Source organism: Sphaerodactylus townsendi, linkage group LG11 (genome assembly GCF_021028975.2).
Source record: "Sphaerodactylus townsendi isolate TG3544 linkage group LG11, MPM_Stown_v2.3, whole genome shotgun sequence".
NCBI lineage: Eukaryota > Metazoa > Chordata > Lepidosauria > Squamata > Sphaerodactylidae > Sphaerodactylus > Sphaerodactylus townsendi.
This window is the reverse complement of record NC_059435.1, coordinates 20,967,541-20,982,582: the sequence shown is the minus strand read 5'-3', so window position 1 is coordinate 20,982,582 and position 15,042 is coordinate 20,967,541. Positions and strand designations below refer to the sequence as shown.

General features: G+C 45.3%; 1 protein-coding gene across 1 annotated transcript in view; it reads right to left on the bottom strand.

Moving 5' to 3' along the window:
• Window positions 1-15,042, bottom strand: part of ELMO1 (engulfment and cell motility 1) — a 395,692-nt gene that overhangs the window by 236,250 nt on the left and 144,400 nt on the right. The window contains exon 7 of the mRNA XM_048510558.1: window positions 9,750-9,785. Coding sequence (XP_048366515.1) covers window positions 9,750-9,785 — 36 coding nt within the window. The remainder of the gene's footprint in view (window positions 1-9,749; window positions 9,786-15,042) is intronic.

The window sequence follows — 15,042 nt, the reverse complement described above, 5'->3', positions numbered from 1 at the left end:
TAGTTTATCAATGGCTGCCAGAACTTCTTCCTTGTCTACCACTATCTTAGTTAGTTCCTCGGATTCGCCTCCTAAGAAGCTTGGTTCAGGTGCAGGAATTTTCCTCACCTCCTCTTGGGTGAAGACAGATGCAAAGAATTCATTCAGCTTTTCTGCAATCTCCCTGTCATCTTTTAGCACACCCTTTGTTCCTTTGTCATCTAACGGACCTCGCTTCCCTTGCTGGCTTCCTGCTTTTGATGTACTTGAAGAACTGTTTGTTGCTGGTTTTGATGTTCCTGCCATGCGTTCCTCATAATCCTTTTTTGCCTCCCTTACAGCTAACTTGCTTCTCTTTTGCCACCATTTGTGTTCTCTCTGGTATTCTTTATCAGTTAAGTTGGACTTCCATTTTCTAAAGACATCTTTTTTTCCCTAATAATTTCCTCAACGTCCCTTATTGTTAACCATGGTGGCTTTCTTTTGGACTGAAGCTGCCTTTCCTAACCTGTGGAACACATTCCAGTTGAGCTTTTAAGACTGTGTTTTTTAAATAACCTCCAAGCATCTTGGACATTTTGACTCTCTTGATTTTCCCTTTCAGCTTCCTCGCACTATCCCCCTCATCTTTGAGAAATTTCCCTTTCTGAAGAAGCCCCAAATGTAACTTCGGACATTAGTAGTTGTCACTTGTTCGCATGCAGAGATACTGAATCTGACAGCATTGTGGTCGCTGTTCCCTATCGGCTCAACAACAGTGACTTCCGGCACCAGGTCCTGGGTCCCACATAGAATTAGATCTAGGATCCATCTCCCTGGTTGGTTCTACAACCATCTGCTCCTATAATACAGTCACTTAGCATATCGAGGAATGTTATATCCTTACTATGACCTGAACATGCATTTTTCCAGTTTATATGGCAGGATGAAGTTAAGATGCGCCCATTCACCCACGACATTTTGCTTTTGTTGGCCTCTCTAATTTCTTTTTTCCATTTGCGTCAGAATCCTCTTGTGGTAAACTTTGGTCAGGGGGGGCGATAATATGATTCTAATGTTGAAACTATGGCTGCGCGACTGGTGATTTGAGTATCCACGAAGTGGCTTCTGTAAGAGGAATCAGCTCCCCACTGGAAATTTGTCTATTTTATGTGACACTATGCTAACTTTGATGTAGACGTAGGCCACCCACCCCAATACGCCCTGTCGCTATATCCTTCCTGTAGAGGCCTGTAACCTGGAGATAACAGCATCCGCACTGGTTCTCCTCATTCCACCATGCTCTCTGTGAAGTACCCACTATATCAATGTCCTCCTTCAAAACTCACTGTACTCCAGCATCATAAAATCCCCATTTTAGGTGAATGCTTCCTACTATTAGCATAGAGAGACACTTGTACATACTCTGTCTCTGTCCCCTATAGCCTGGGATTTATGTGTTTTTGCCCTCTAGCCTTTTTGTAGACACTATCACTTATCACATTGCTATATGTTCCTCCAGCTTGTATGTGGTTTGATTTAAAAACCTCCTTCTCTGTCTGCATCCCCATGGACTCTGTGATTCCGAACCCAGGAGAGTCACCTCAAAGCTCCTGTACGGCTTTCCCCCAGGAATCAGTTTAAAAGCTGTTCCTGCCCACCTTTTTTAATGTTGGCGCCAGCAACTTCTGGTTTCCCTCTTTGCTTGGTTAAAGATGAAGCCCGTCCCACTTTTGTACAAGGCCTGCCTTGTATCCCAAAAGGTTCCCCAGTTCCCATTGACAAACAAGCTGGAAACCCTCTGCCTTGCATCACCTTCTCATCCACGCATTGAGACCCTGTATCTCCGCTTGCCCTAGCTTCGCCCTCTGCTTTAGCGATGGAACCAGAGTAGCATTTCAGAGAATGTCACCACCTTAAGAGAGGGTCCTGGATTTTAACTTGCTTTTCCTATTTCGCTTAGCCCTAAATTTAGCTTCCAGAACCTCCCGGCTACATTTCCCAATGTCATTGGTACCAATGTGGACCACAACTGCTGACTCCACCCCAACTGTCCTAACAGCCTATCTAGGCGTGGCGTGACGCGTATCCGCCAACCTTAATGCGGCACCGGGCGAGGCAGAGTGCTACCCATCGCGGATTCATCACGCCTGTCACAAACCCAACTCTCTACTATTTCTGATGCGTCAGAGATCCACCCCGCCACTTTACAAGGAGCCCCCACACCTCCCGGAGGGTATCCTCAGTCTTGAAGGATAGCTGATCACCAGATTAAGGAAGGGATCCCATCCTAAGGGAGCATCTTCCCCACCTCGGACTGGCACCCTCTCTGTCACCCAGACTCTCATTCTCCACTTGACATCTGAAGAGATGTCGCACTTGGGAGTGGGACCCGGCTGCTTCTGAATCCCTGAAAGCCTTGTTTGTTGCCCTCTCTGCCTCTCTCAGCTTCTCCAGGTCTGCCACCTTGGCTTCAAGAGAAACCGGACCGCGTTCAGCTTGAGTGCCAGGAGCTCATTGCAGCGAGGGCACACCCGACTTCTGGCCCTGAAGTGGCAGATAGTCGCATACATGCTTGACCTCCAGTGCAAAAGAAACACTGGCAAGCCCCATTCCCCTGCTGGCTTCCTGCCTTCATAATCTGCTTTTGTTTAGATATTTACAGATATTATTAGAAGCTTTTAGTCGAAGTGCCCTTGGGAGCTATCTGTACCTACTATCCCTCAAAGAAATGTCCTTATTAATTAATTGAATTTTATTTATTTTAAAAAAGAAAAAAGAAAGAATTGCTGGTTCCAGGAGGACTGAACTTAAAGACTTAGAATGACTCACCTCAGGGCCCTACAGCTGCTTGGCAGCCCAGGACAAAGAGTAACCTCCTGTTAACCCCTGTTAAGCCCCACCTCCAGCAGTCTCCAGCTCTAGTAGCCTTAAGGAGAAAAAGAGATACCCCCTGCAAACCCCCGTTAAAAATACACTGTTTTCAAAGATGTGGCTTTGAGAAAAGCCCTCCAAAATGAACCACCAGAGTCACTCACCATCTATTTCTTCCCTGTAGCCCAGATGCCTTGTCACTGCTGCTCCTTTCACTGCTGGTTCCAGAGACCCAGAAGAAGAAGAAGAAGAAAAGAAGAAAAAGAAAAAGAAAAAAAAGAAGAAGAAGAAGAAGAAGAAGAAGAAGAAGAGGAAGAAGAAGAGGAAGAAGAAGAAGAAGAAGAAGAAGAAGAAGAGGAGGAGGAAGAAGAAGAAGAAGAGGAAGAGAAGAAGAAGAAGAAGAGGAAGAAGAAGAGGAGGAGGAAGAAGAAGAAGAAGAGGAAGAGGAAGAAGAAGAGGAAGAAGAAGAAGAAGAAGAAGAAGAAGAAGAAGAAGAAGAAGAAGAAGAAGAAGAAGAAGAAGAGTTGAATTTATATCCCCCCTTTTTCTCCTGTAGGAGACTCAAAGTGGCTGACAAACTCCTTTCCCTTCCCCCCTTACAACAAACACCCTGTGAGGTAGGTGGGGCTGAGAGAGCTCAAGGAAAGAATTTATGTGAGCTAGCCCAAAGGTCACTTGGCCCCAGCTGGCGTGTGTTGGAGTGCACAGGCTAATCTAGTTCACCAGATGAGCCCCCCCAGCTCAAGTGGCAGAGCGGGGAATCAAACCCGGTTCTCCAGAATAGAGTGAACCTGATCTTAACCACTATGAGCGATACAACTGATATATAAGTACAAGGAAACAGACCATGACTGAATTACTGAATGCTACAAAGAACAGCAGCACAAATGTAGCCCAAAAAATGACTAGAATGAAAAGCAAAAAGGAAGTTCAGCGACTACCGGTAGTTGTATGCCCAGAAAATGCTAAAATCTCAGCAGCCCAGGAGACTGACACTAGTGACATATCTTCCCTATGATGAGCAGCTCATTTGGCTGGCTGTTTCGGTGTCGGGTCATCTCTGGAATGTACCAGGAATGCCCTCATGTGCCAGTATGAATATTTCAGGATTGCATTAAGAACGGAAGAAACCAAGTTTGTACTCAGAACAGATAAGGTAACCCACTATTGCCTTTGGATGTTCAGGTGAATATTAATTTAGCAGACCAGGTGCTCGGGAACAGCAGCAGCAGAAGGCCATTGCTTTCACCTCCTGCATGTGAGCTCCCAAAGGCACATGGTGGGCCACTGCCAGTAGCAGAATGCTGGACTAAATGGACTCTGGTCTGATCCAGCAGACTCTTTCTTATGTTCTTATGTTCTTAATTACACGTCAGGTTCACTCAAGCCTGAGAAAAAGAAATAGCTCTTTACTCAACAAGTAAGATGTAGAGATGCTCATGGGCACAGATGACTTTTAAAGGGGATTAGGCAGGTTCTTGGAGAAGAGATCCATAAGTGGCTGCTCACCATATGACCGAAGGGACCCTTTATATCCAGAGGCAGTAAACCTCTGGATGCCTATGCCAGGAGGCAACATCTGGAAAGGCCTCAATTTCTGTGTCTGTTGGTTGGTCCTCCAAGGCAGCTGGCTGGCCACTGTGTGAAACAGGATACTGAACTAAGTAGATCATCGGTCTGACCCACCAGGACTCTGGTCAATCTTCCAAATTTCACTGAGGCAGCCACTCCAGATAAAATGGCCACATATATAACGATTCAAAAGTACCACTCACACACATTAATTTGGGACATTTTTTCTAAAGCCCACCTTCTTTCTATAGGGAAACCCGAGGATTCCCAGAAGATCTCCCACCCAAGCAACGACCACATCCACAATGTTTCTGTATGACTGGAGGATTCACACCAAGTACATGTTGACGAAAAATGTAAAATAAGGCCTAAGACTATTGCAGAGAATACTATTCCTATGAGTAAGGATTTCGGATAACAGGGCAGATTATGTGAACAACAGGGTAGTTCAGTGGAATGCTGCAGAACTTTATAATCAAAAGTCCTTGGTACACCATCAATGGAAGGAATGTGGTGTAGTGACACAAGATAAGCTTTTCACTTGATGAGTAGGATCTGAGCTAACTGAGAGGAAGAGCCGGTTCATATATCACGGCTAATTTGTCAGATTAGTATCACTTCCATGTAGGAAAAGGGTTCTTCTTCAACTCTTTTTTTTAAAAGGAGAGATTTTGTTGTAATGTTTCACAAGAGAAAACTGTGTTATTCTATGGCAACAAAATTAGCTGGTGTCTAGCGACTCCTTAAGACTAGCAACTGGATTCCAGCATGAACTTTTAAGGACGAAAACTTACTTCTTTTGAAATCCTAACAAAAGTAGCATCTAGCCTTGGGGTGGCCACCCTATGATGCTCCAGATGTTCATGGACTACAATTCCCATCAATTGGCCATGCTGGCAGGAGCTAATGGGAATTGTAGTCCATGAACATCTGGAGTGCCATAGGTTGGCCACCTCTAGGCTAGCCCATAAAAGCTGGAGCTGAAAACATATGTTGTGAGTTTTTAAGATGCTACTAGACTCTTGCTTGACCTAATATGGACAATCTATGAACAATCATGCAGCTTTGTGTTTACAAATGCATTCAACAAAGATGGAAAAATAAAGGCATTGAGCAGATGCTGCTGGCATAGAAGTAGCTCAGAACAGATGACATTTGTCCAAAAGCAAATAAATTATCGGTTAAAATGGCTTGAATTAAACATGTCTGTGTTTAGAAAATGGCTTAGAAAGTTTCAATTTACTGTTTTTGCAGATCATGTGCTCTTTCTCCTTTATCTTACAGTTCAGCACAAGCATCTAAACATCAAAAAGAAACTGCGATTTAACCAAATCAGCACGGAAGAATTTTACACAGAGAAGACAGTACAAATAGCCTTGCTGGATTAAAAATCCATCTAGTCCAGCAACCTGCTTCGCGTAGTAGCTAGGGAGATAGATGTGGGAAACCACAAGTAGGGCTAATTACCCGTTGTTGACCACAGGTTGGATCCAGCCAGAGTTTTCATTCTTTCTCACCTAATTCTCATCCATCCTACAGCCCTCAGCCCATGTGGCTTTTTGAAGGTGTGGGTCCCGTCATTCTCAGAATAGCCATTTTGGGATGCAGAGGAACACCGTCTCTGTTTTTCACCAGTAGAAACGCTGTTTGGATCTTACCCCTTTTCCTTCCTGAATTTGCCTAGCCTCCTTCTCAACACATCCTCAACACATTATGGCAGAGACGCCATAAAGTTACTGTGTGCTGTGCAAACATTTATGATGGTTCTCAGCTGGTTCTCAAAAAAGTGTGACTAACTGTTATTACTACCAGCAGTCATTGCTTCTACGTAGCTTGAGATCAAGATATTCAAAGGACTGTCTTCTCCTTTTTGTTTCTGCCTGGGAACTAGGATCACAGGTAGAGGCTCCCTTGACTATTGCATGATCAAAAGAAGTTTGTGTGGTGGGTACACAAGAGGGGGCTTTTCAGTGGCAGCCCCACCATGGTGGAAAAACTTCTCCAAGAGGCACATCAGGCCCCATCACGCTTGATCTTTAGGAGGCATCTCAAGGCAGCTTCATTCACAAAGCCATTTGATTAGTTCTTCTGCCTACCAGTAGTTTTAAATTACTGATTTTAACTAGTGGTTTGTATATGCTTTATGTATTTAATTGTATTACATTATAATTTAGAGGCATGGATTCTATTCCAGTGTCATGATTTGCATGCCAAAATACACACAAAAAACTCCCAGGTAAATGTATACAAAATATACACTTATGTACAATATACATGTTCGGTTAAGCAATAATTTTCCCAAAGTCCCACTGTGAGAATCTTCCCTTCCTCCTCCATCATGTATAATGCAACTTGCCCCACGTCCTCACATCATTAAACAGGGCCTTCCTCGGTTCAAGCTCCATATCACTGGCTGCCTTTGGTATACTCAGTCTCAGAAAAAGACATTAGCATGGTCAATTGACATGCAGTAGTCGAGAAAGTTGTATGCTTCCACATTAGAATATAGTGCCGAATGAATATGAGACTTATCATTTATTTTTTACACACTGCCTTTGTCAAAACCGTTGTTTTGTGCATTACTGAATGTGGCACTTTGATACAAAAGCATTTACAGTTCATTGAACGACTTCAGTTCACTGCAATCTGCAGGCACTAGGACCCAGCCTGGAGCATTCTACAACAAAAAAGGTCTGGTATGTTGAGTTCTGTGGCAGAAGAATATACAACCCTACCAGCATCTTTTTCTGAGACAGACTACAGTTTCAGGGAAATGCTGAATGTATTTGCATTGTGACTTGGAGTAGGTTTTAGTACTACTTATAGAGGGTTAGGGGGAAGATTCTACAGAAGCCTGCAATTTTGGATAATATGTGGAGCTACTCAAATTCACATAGAAAGAGTTAGAGACAATTATGCCCAATGAAAGCAGTTCCATATCAAAGGTTATCAAATTGAAAATATGTCTGTTGAACTATGGCTGAGATTTTGGTTCAAGGAGACTGAAAGTCCACTGGCAGATTGTAGGTCACACTGTAGGTTCTGAGAACCTACTTTACTTCCCATTGAATACTGAAGGCAAAACTTACATGTAAATCAAAATTAGTGAGGCAATGTATTCAAACTCCCTTTCCCTCAAGACCACCAACATTGAAAATCAGGAAGTCTTCAGTAAAGGGCAATTTGTTACAAATCTGGCACTTGGAACAAACAAATTAAAAAGTTATTGCCATGAATAAAAACCCTAGTTTGTCAGTAAGAAACAAAAACATACCTTGTTAAAACACCCAATAAGGAAGTCACAACAAACTGCAGTTTATTGAAATCTTCCCGGTTTGTAATTTCAACGCCGGGCACAATGGAAGGAGGAGGCGTGCAGCTCATCCTCATAACCTTCACTCTGTAATATCTTCAGGGGGCCATCAGTATGAATATTTTTTTTCAGTTGGCTGCACTGTCATTTTCAATGCTACTTATATGTTGAAAAGAACCCCTTCCATCTCAGCATCGGCCTAATGAACTAACACAAATCATCCATGTCTCTAACATCCTCCACCCTAAAATAACCCACTATCAAAAAACCTGAATACCACCTTCATACCTGAATTAGGCTCAGTTGCTCTGTTCCTTACTGTAGTTCACGCAGAGGCGTAGCTGCAATGGGAACATCTGAGGCAGCTTGCCCTGGGCGTCGCCATTGCAGTCATGTGTTGGGGTGGGGGATTTCAAGGGCGGGGCATGTCTGGGCAGAAGGGGGCACGCAGGCAGTTCCTGCTTTGGGCGTAGTTCCCCCTCCCTTTGTCACTGAGTTTACATGATCTGACATAAAACACTGAACAAATGAGCGGAGCTAGGAGAAGAATTCAGTTTCCACCAGTTCACAACATTTTTTTTACAGTGCTTGGCCGGTTGTCTTCTTTCAGGCCTCTCTAGGGTTCCATACAAGAGTGTGGTTTTTTTTAGGCAGTGAAAAGAAAAATTGTGTGGAAGACATAAATGTTTTTCTGAGAAAGCAATTCTGCCTTCCAGCCTTCCAACAATCTATTACCCAACCTATTGTATATTATCAAATTTTAGAGACAGATAACAGCACAGCGCTACTTAAGAGCCATATGGTACATTATGAATGTGAATAACTGAAGGGAAGAGAATGAACTGTGTTAAAATAATGATTGCTCACATAATCTCACTTTAACCTGTGTAGGATGTCAAAACACATGAATGTTGTTAAAGAACGTCAGGCAAAGCGGATGTATGTACAAAAGTGATAACTGTGGCATTCAATGGTTAATAGAGAGAGGTACAGTCCAGAACATCCTAAGTGGTAAGAAGTGTCTGAAAAATCAACATTGGGAAGAGATTGGTTGAATGAACGTCATTCTGTCATTCTCATACATTCCAATGCAATTTTGAAATGTGTCCTGTGCATTCCATTTCAGACGTGCATTCCATTCCATTCCAGCCCTTCCCTCCCCTCCCTTGCATGCCACCCCTCCCTCCCCTTCCCCTCCCTCTGCTAGGGTGGGTGGGCCAGGTCCAGATGCCAGGCCCCCTCCCCTCCCTTGAATGCCACCCCTCCCTCCCCTCTCCCTCCGCTAGGGTGGTGGGCCAGGTCCAGATGCTGGGCCCCCTCCCCTCCCTTGCATACCTCCTCTCCCTCCCTCCCTCCCTGGGGGTCGAAGGGCAGCATGGGCATGCCTCCCCATCCCTGCAGAGCTCAGCAAGGAGAGAAGGTAAGTGTGGAGAAAAATAGAGGCACCGAAAAGTGGCGCCGGCAGGGTTAGGGGTCAGATGCATGTCATTCTCACACACTTTGTACAACTGGTAGCCAGAAGTGAAACTTGTTGGCCTTCTGGCACTAAGGTCTAGGTTAAAAAATTCTCTACTGATCCAAGGGCATGCATGCTAGACATACTATCAAGCGCAAAAAAAATCAAAATGAGACCGCCTCCTAAGTTTATTGTAAAAGTTCCCCAATACCACGGAAATAGGTGAACAAAATGTGTAACCTTTAATGCACTGATATCTCAAAGCATTTTTTTTTAAAAGCCAGCAACAGAAAACAGTGAGAGAACCAGCAGGCATATTTAGTAGCTACAGGAAAATGAAGCATCCAATCCGCAAGCAATGCAAACATAAAATTAAAACGATAAAAATAAATAAACGGAAACCTCTGTCACAGATCTTTGGCACGTAGCATCCAAAAGCATGAAAGAGAAGCAGAAGATTTGCTAGATCGAGATATGCACAGATATGTAAATAAAATAAAATCAGCAGGAAGGCCTGGAGTTTAATCATGCAAAGGATAGGAAGTTTGCAGGGTCATGAGCCGATAGGGTGCTTACCAGGGCTTCATTATCTTCTGTAATTTCTGATATCGTCTGCAAAAATTTAAAAACTTTCAGGTGAGGAGAAACATTTTGAAGACATCATCTCTCTGAACGAGCGCACAAGTCTCACGTGGTCTTATGAATACAAAGAAAACCAGAGCTGATCAGACTCAAAGGGCACTTGTACAAAAGTAACACACCACGCTTATGGCACATTTTGAGCAAAAGGATGAAAAACAGCCCGCCACACCTTTCAAGTCCCCAAAAAAGCAGGGATAGAGAGACATTTTGTAAGAACGCACACAAACGGACCCAGTTGCCTATGTGTCAGAACATCACCAGACATAATTGCAGAGATTTCCAGGTCACACAGGTCAATTTTATATTTCCCACCTGCTCAAGGATACCAACCCTGACACAACATACAGCAGCACTTGAAGTTTGTCGCAGGATTTTCAGTGCTATAAAACAGGCTTGATGAATACTAAATTGTTTTACTAGAATGCACTATGATCTTATAGTTATAGTCTTTTATCTGCCAATTTTACTGTTCCCTCATGCTTCGTTTTAGTGGTGTACCGTTATATGTTGCATTTATTTTTAGGTTATCGGTATTTTATAATTTTTATCTTATGTTGTAACATGCCCTGAGACCTTCGAGTATAGCATACGTATAAATAAAATACATATACATAAATAAACAAACAAATCTACTAGCCAAAGGACCAAGAACTCCTGGGCATCTGCATTCCTTCCCACCAGCAAAATCTCCACTAGAAACATGACAGATTTGTCTTCTATCTACAAGCCAACAGCCTACTGAGCCCAGAACTTGCTTCCTCTTCTGACCCAGCAATAACCCCACTGGAACTGCCAAGAGTTCTGTTGGGGCCATCTTTCCTGTTACTGGGGTGGGTGGGATATTTGAGGTTCTTCTTTAAAGAACAGGCAGGTGGCCCACCCGGCAGGTAATTAGACTGATGAAGCAGGGCCAGAGTGCGGAATATGACAGATAAATGTGTTAAAAAAATAAAACTATATGTAACTCTCCTTCTTTCCTGTTTCATATTGAAAAAAGAAAGCAACGCACACTCCAACTGAACATATTCCCCAGACCCAGCAAATCCTAATCATAACATCTAGGGAAACAAAGTGAGTTCCAACTGATGCTGCTCGTCAGCAAAGTTGCCGTGAGCTGAACCGGACTGGGCACGACTTCAGTAATAACATCCTCCAAAATGAATTGGTGAAGTCATAATATTTGCCTTTCAGGGGTTTTGTGAGGGATGGCGGATGCACCAAGTCAGTGGGCCAGAAGCATCTCAATAATTCATGGCGGTTTTGCAAGAAAATTATCGACTCCGTAACTGGAGAAGTACAAACTAGCCACAGTATTTCCCCCACTCCTCGCCATCTTAATGTTAACAGAAGAAAATCTGAGAAGCAGTGGCAATATAGTGTGGAAGTATAATACTGGCTTAGATGTTCATCCACCGCAATAAGCTCACTGTTTGGCCTCAAAGGGACTCTGGATTACATCTCTGGCTCCCCTCCAAGAGGACAGCAGCTCCATTTGGAATTCCTCAAGCCGCAAAGGCTTAATATTTGCTGAAAAGGCACTCTCGTCTCTGCCAGGAGTCATTTCCAGTGGAGACAAATTTTGCCCGGCTCTGATGAGATCGACCCCTTTGTGGCTTGTTCTGGCGAAACCTCTGGCCGTCGATCAGGAAGGCCCCCTCGCTTTCAAGCTCAGTTAAGATGATTTGGCGGGGGCGGGAGGACAGAGGACGATTGTCGAGGCTGTGCATATTTTAGACGAGCAAATATTAATCCTGCCCCAAGGAAACATCAGAGTCTCTTTGTGGATTAAAGCTGAATGGATGGGAGGAAGCTGGACTGTTTTGCTTGCGAGACTTGGGATTTCCCTGAACGCGAGATATCTTGGCAAGAATTGAACGAAGTGGCAGACAGCGGCAAGGAGACTGGAAAAGGAGAAGGCAGATGGGAGGCAATTTAGATACCCGAATGGGAAAAGGGGGTTATATGAAGAGCAGAGGCGTAGCTCCAAGGGAACGGGGGGTACACAAGGCACGGGGAACGTGCCCCTGTGGGGGTGTGGCAAGGGTATTCCGGGGCATGGTTGGGGCGTTTCAGGCTGGGGCGGAGGACGTACCAGTGCACCGGGCGCTTTTCCCCATTGCTACACCTCTGATGAAGAGAAGGGGTGTTCGGCCACATACCCAAGACCAAGTATCCTTGTCAGATCACACAGTAATGTGAGCTGCCTGACAGTGAATCTGACACTTGGTCTATCGAGGTCAGTACTGACTACTCAGACCTGCAGCAACTCAGGTGGAGGTCTTTCACATCACCTACGACCTGACCTTTTTAACTGGAAATGACAGGGATTGAACCGGAGACCTTCTGCAGGCGAAGCTGCTGCTCTGCCAATGAGCCACGGCACTTTCCCAACCACTGCTGACATTAAAAGGGGAAAGAAGCTATTTATCTGAGCGGTATTGATGCAACAAGCTTCCGAGGAAGGGAAAAGGTAATGGGAAGATACATTGCTGCTGGGAGGTTGAGACGCATTCGCCTCCCTGCAGCTACTCGGGATACTGAGATCTGCAGTGGGCAGGAAGATGCTTGTTTGTAACAGCAAGAAGGAGGAAGTTCATAAGAAAGAGCCTTGCTGGATCAGACCAGAGTCCATCTAGTCCAGCACTCTGCTACTCGCAGTGTCCCACCAGGTGCCTTTGGGAGCTCACATGCAGGAGGTGAAAGCAATCGCCTTCTGCTGCTGCTGCTCCTGAGCACCTGGTCTGCTAAGGCATTTGCAATCTCAGATCAAGGAGGATCAAGATTGGTAGCCATAGATTGACTTCTCCTCCATAAATCTGTGATGTGCATCCTGATAAGAATAAGGCCCACCTGCTCCACAGGAAATAAAGGGAGATATAACTCTAGCTGAAGAGGTCCACCCACCCTCAGGGGGAAGGGGGGAGAGAGGGAGCGGCCCATCCTCTAGTTGAGGCCCACCCACCCACCTTGGGAGGGGGAAGGGGAGGGTCCGTCATCTGGTCGAGGCTGCCCACCCACCCTGGGGAGAAGGGGTAGGAATGCTTGGCATACTGTCAACTACTATTGAGCATGATGCTTGGCTGGCTACGTATTACTCCTGCAATCCTATTCAGCAGAGGAGAAAGCAATGTGGATCCAGTAGAACAATCCAAAGCAGAGTTGCCCCCTTCTAAGCCCATTGACTTCCTCAAACTCAGAAGGGTTTAATCCTCCTTCGGACCGCACAGACACTCCTTGCACTATACTCCTCCGGCACTCCTCAGTAGCAGATGCCCCATCAGCCCCAATTCCACATGGCTTTCGAACATGGGGATTCCATGAACCCGAACACAACTTTTCAGGGGTGGTCGAAAGAGACCTCCCCTCCTGCTTTCTCCCCCGCAGAAGAGCTTGGTGGGTTCAACTCATCATATGCATTGACATGCTCGTGCACAGCTTACACCTCGGCTGAAATCCACCCCCTCCCCAAATAAATCAGAACAGCTGGGATGGGCCCATCATCGTCACGTACTGCACAGATGCAGCAGATAAGGTGCCTCCCACTAAACGTGATCAGCGGCAGCAGGGTGAGTTCTCCTGCTGCGCTTGTAGCTGAAGACAACAGAGCAGCAGGACTCTGCTGTAACCATCACAACGATAGCTGATGGAAGCTGACAATGTCTGTTTTCTCTTCACCATCCCAGCAAACCAAAAAAACACGGATTTTTCAGATCGTTTGGTACTGCTGTATATTAATGGAGAGGAAAAATAACAATCGGGACTTTTCCTTCTAGCAATATGATGTAGTGTTTGATTAGCTGTAAACTGAGTGTGCCCAGTCTTCAGGCAAGGGCAGTTTGGCCATTTAACTTGCTTGGAAAGTTTCGCTCGGGCCACTGCTTTGCAGCAAGCGAAGCTAAGACCCAATAGATCCATCAGCACAAGGGATACTCAGCTCCGACCTGGCCAGAGGAGCCAATGATGGGGGTCTGCTTAAGCAGTGGCAGAGTAAAAGGAGGCACATGTAAAATACTTTGGACCCGCTGACCAGATCTGAAGCCCCTTCCGCACATGCAGAATAATGCGCTTTCAATCCACTTCCGCAATTCTTTGCAAGTGGATTTTGCTATTCCGCACAGTAAAATCCAGCTGCAAAGTACACTGAAAGTGGATTGAAAGTGCATTATTCTGCATGTGCGGAAAGGGTCTAAGCCAGTGGTGGCGAACCTATGGCACAGGTGCCAGAGGTGGCACTCAGAGCCCTCTCTGTGGGCACGCACGCACAGAGTTCGTCATGTGGGGGGAATTCCCCCCCACACACACACACACATCTAGGCTGGCGTGGGCTGCTGGACTTGATGTGCCTGCACCTCAGCGAGCAGGGAGGACTCGGCTGGCCTGTGCTCCAGGAGGCTGCTGCCGGGGGGGCAGGGGGGAGAGGTGGCAGAGATGCTAGAGAGGCACAGAGCGGTGCATGCGGGACTTGCCGGAGGCTACAGCAGGCTGGCCCCTGCTCTAGGGGGTTGTTCAGGTTAAATTGCCACGTTGGCACATGCGATAAATAAGTGGGTATTGGGTTGCAATTTGGGCACTCGGTCTCGAAAAGGTTCGCCATCACTGGTCTAAGCCCTGCAGAACTAGATGGCAGTGCTGCAGGGGCCAATCCACCTGGCTTGTTCCATGTTGACTTCTTACTCCAGCCCCGACCCAAAGGCAAAAACTTCCATTTCCATTCATATATCCTGCATTCCAAAGTCCCTGTAAATTTCTCTGCAACATTAATTCACACCATATCATTACGGGATGGGATAAACCAATCTTTCTTGTCTGCGGAGTTCTTTCAGCTGGCCTTGGGAGTCAAAATGCAGACGTCATAGTGAAGCCATCGTATATAAGCAGGCAAAAGTGTTTGTAAACAGGACAGCAACAGGGAACACAAAACCTAACTAACAAGCTATTTCGTTCAGACTTTTTCCGTATAACCCTTTCCCCACCTTTTCCTTCTCTGCTGTCTTACCCAAATGTTTTGATTTTGAGCTCCTACCTATCCTCTCCCTCTCATGATGCTACTATGGAGAAATAGCAACAAGAGTTTAAGGCCAAGCCAAGAAAACCACAGATGTTGGTCTCTTGTACTAACATTACAGAAGAGCAAAGAAAGCAACTTTTTATCCTGATTCTGTTGATGTCAGTCGAGGCTTAAGTTTATCATCAATGCTAGCATTGCAAATAAAACAGCAAACACATC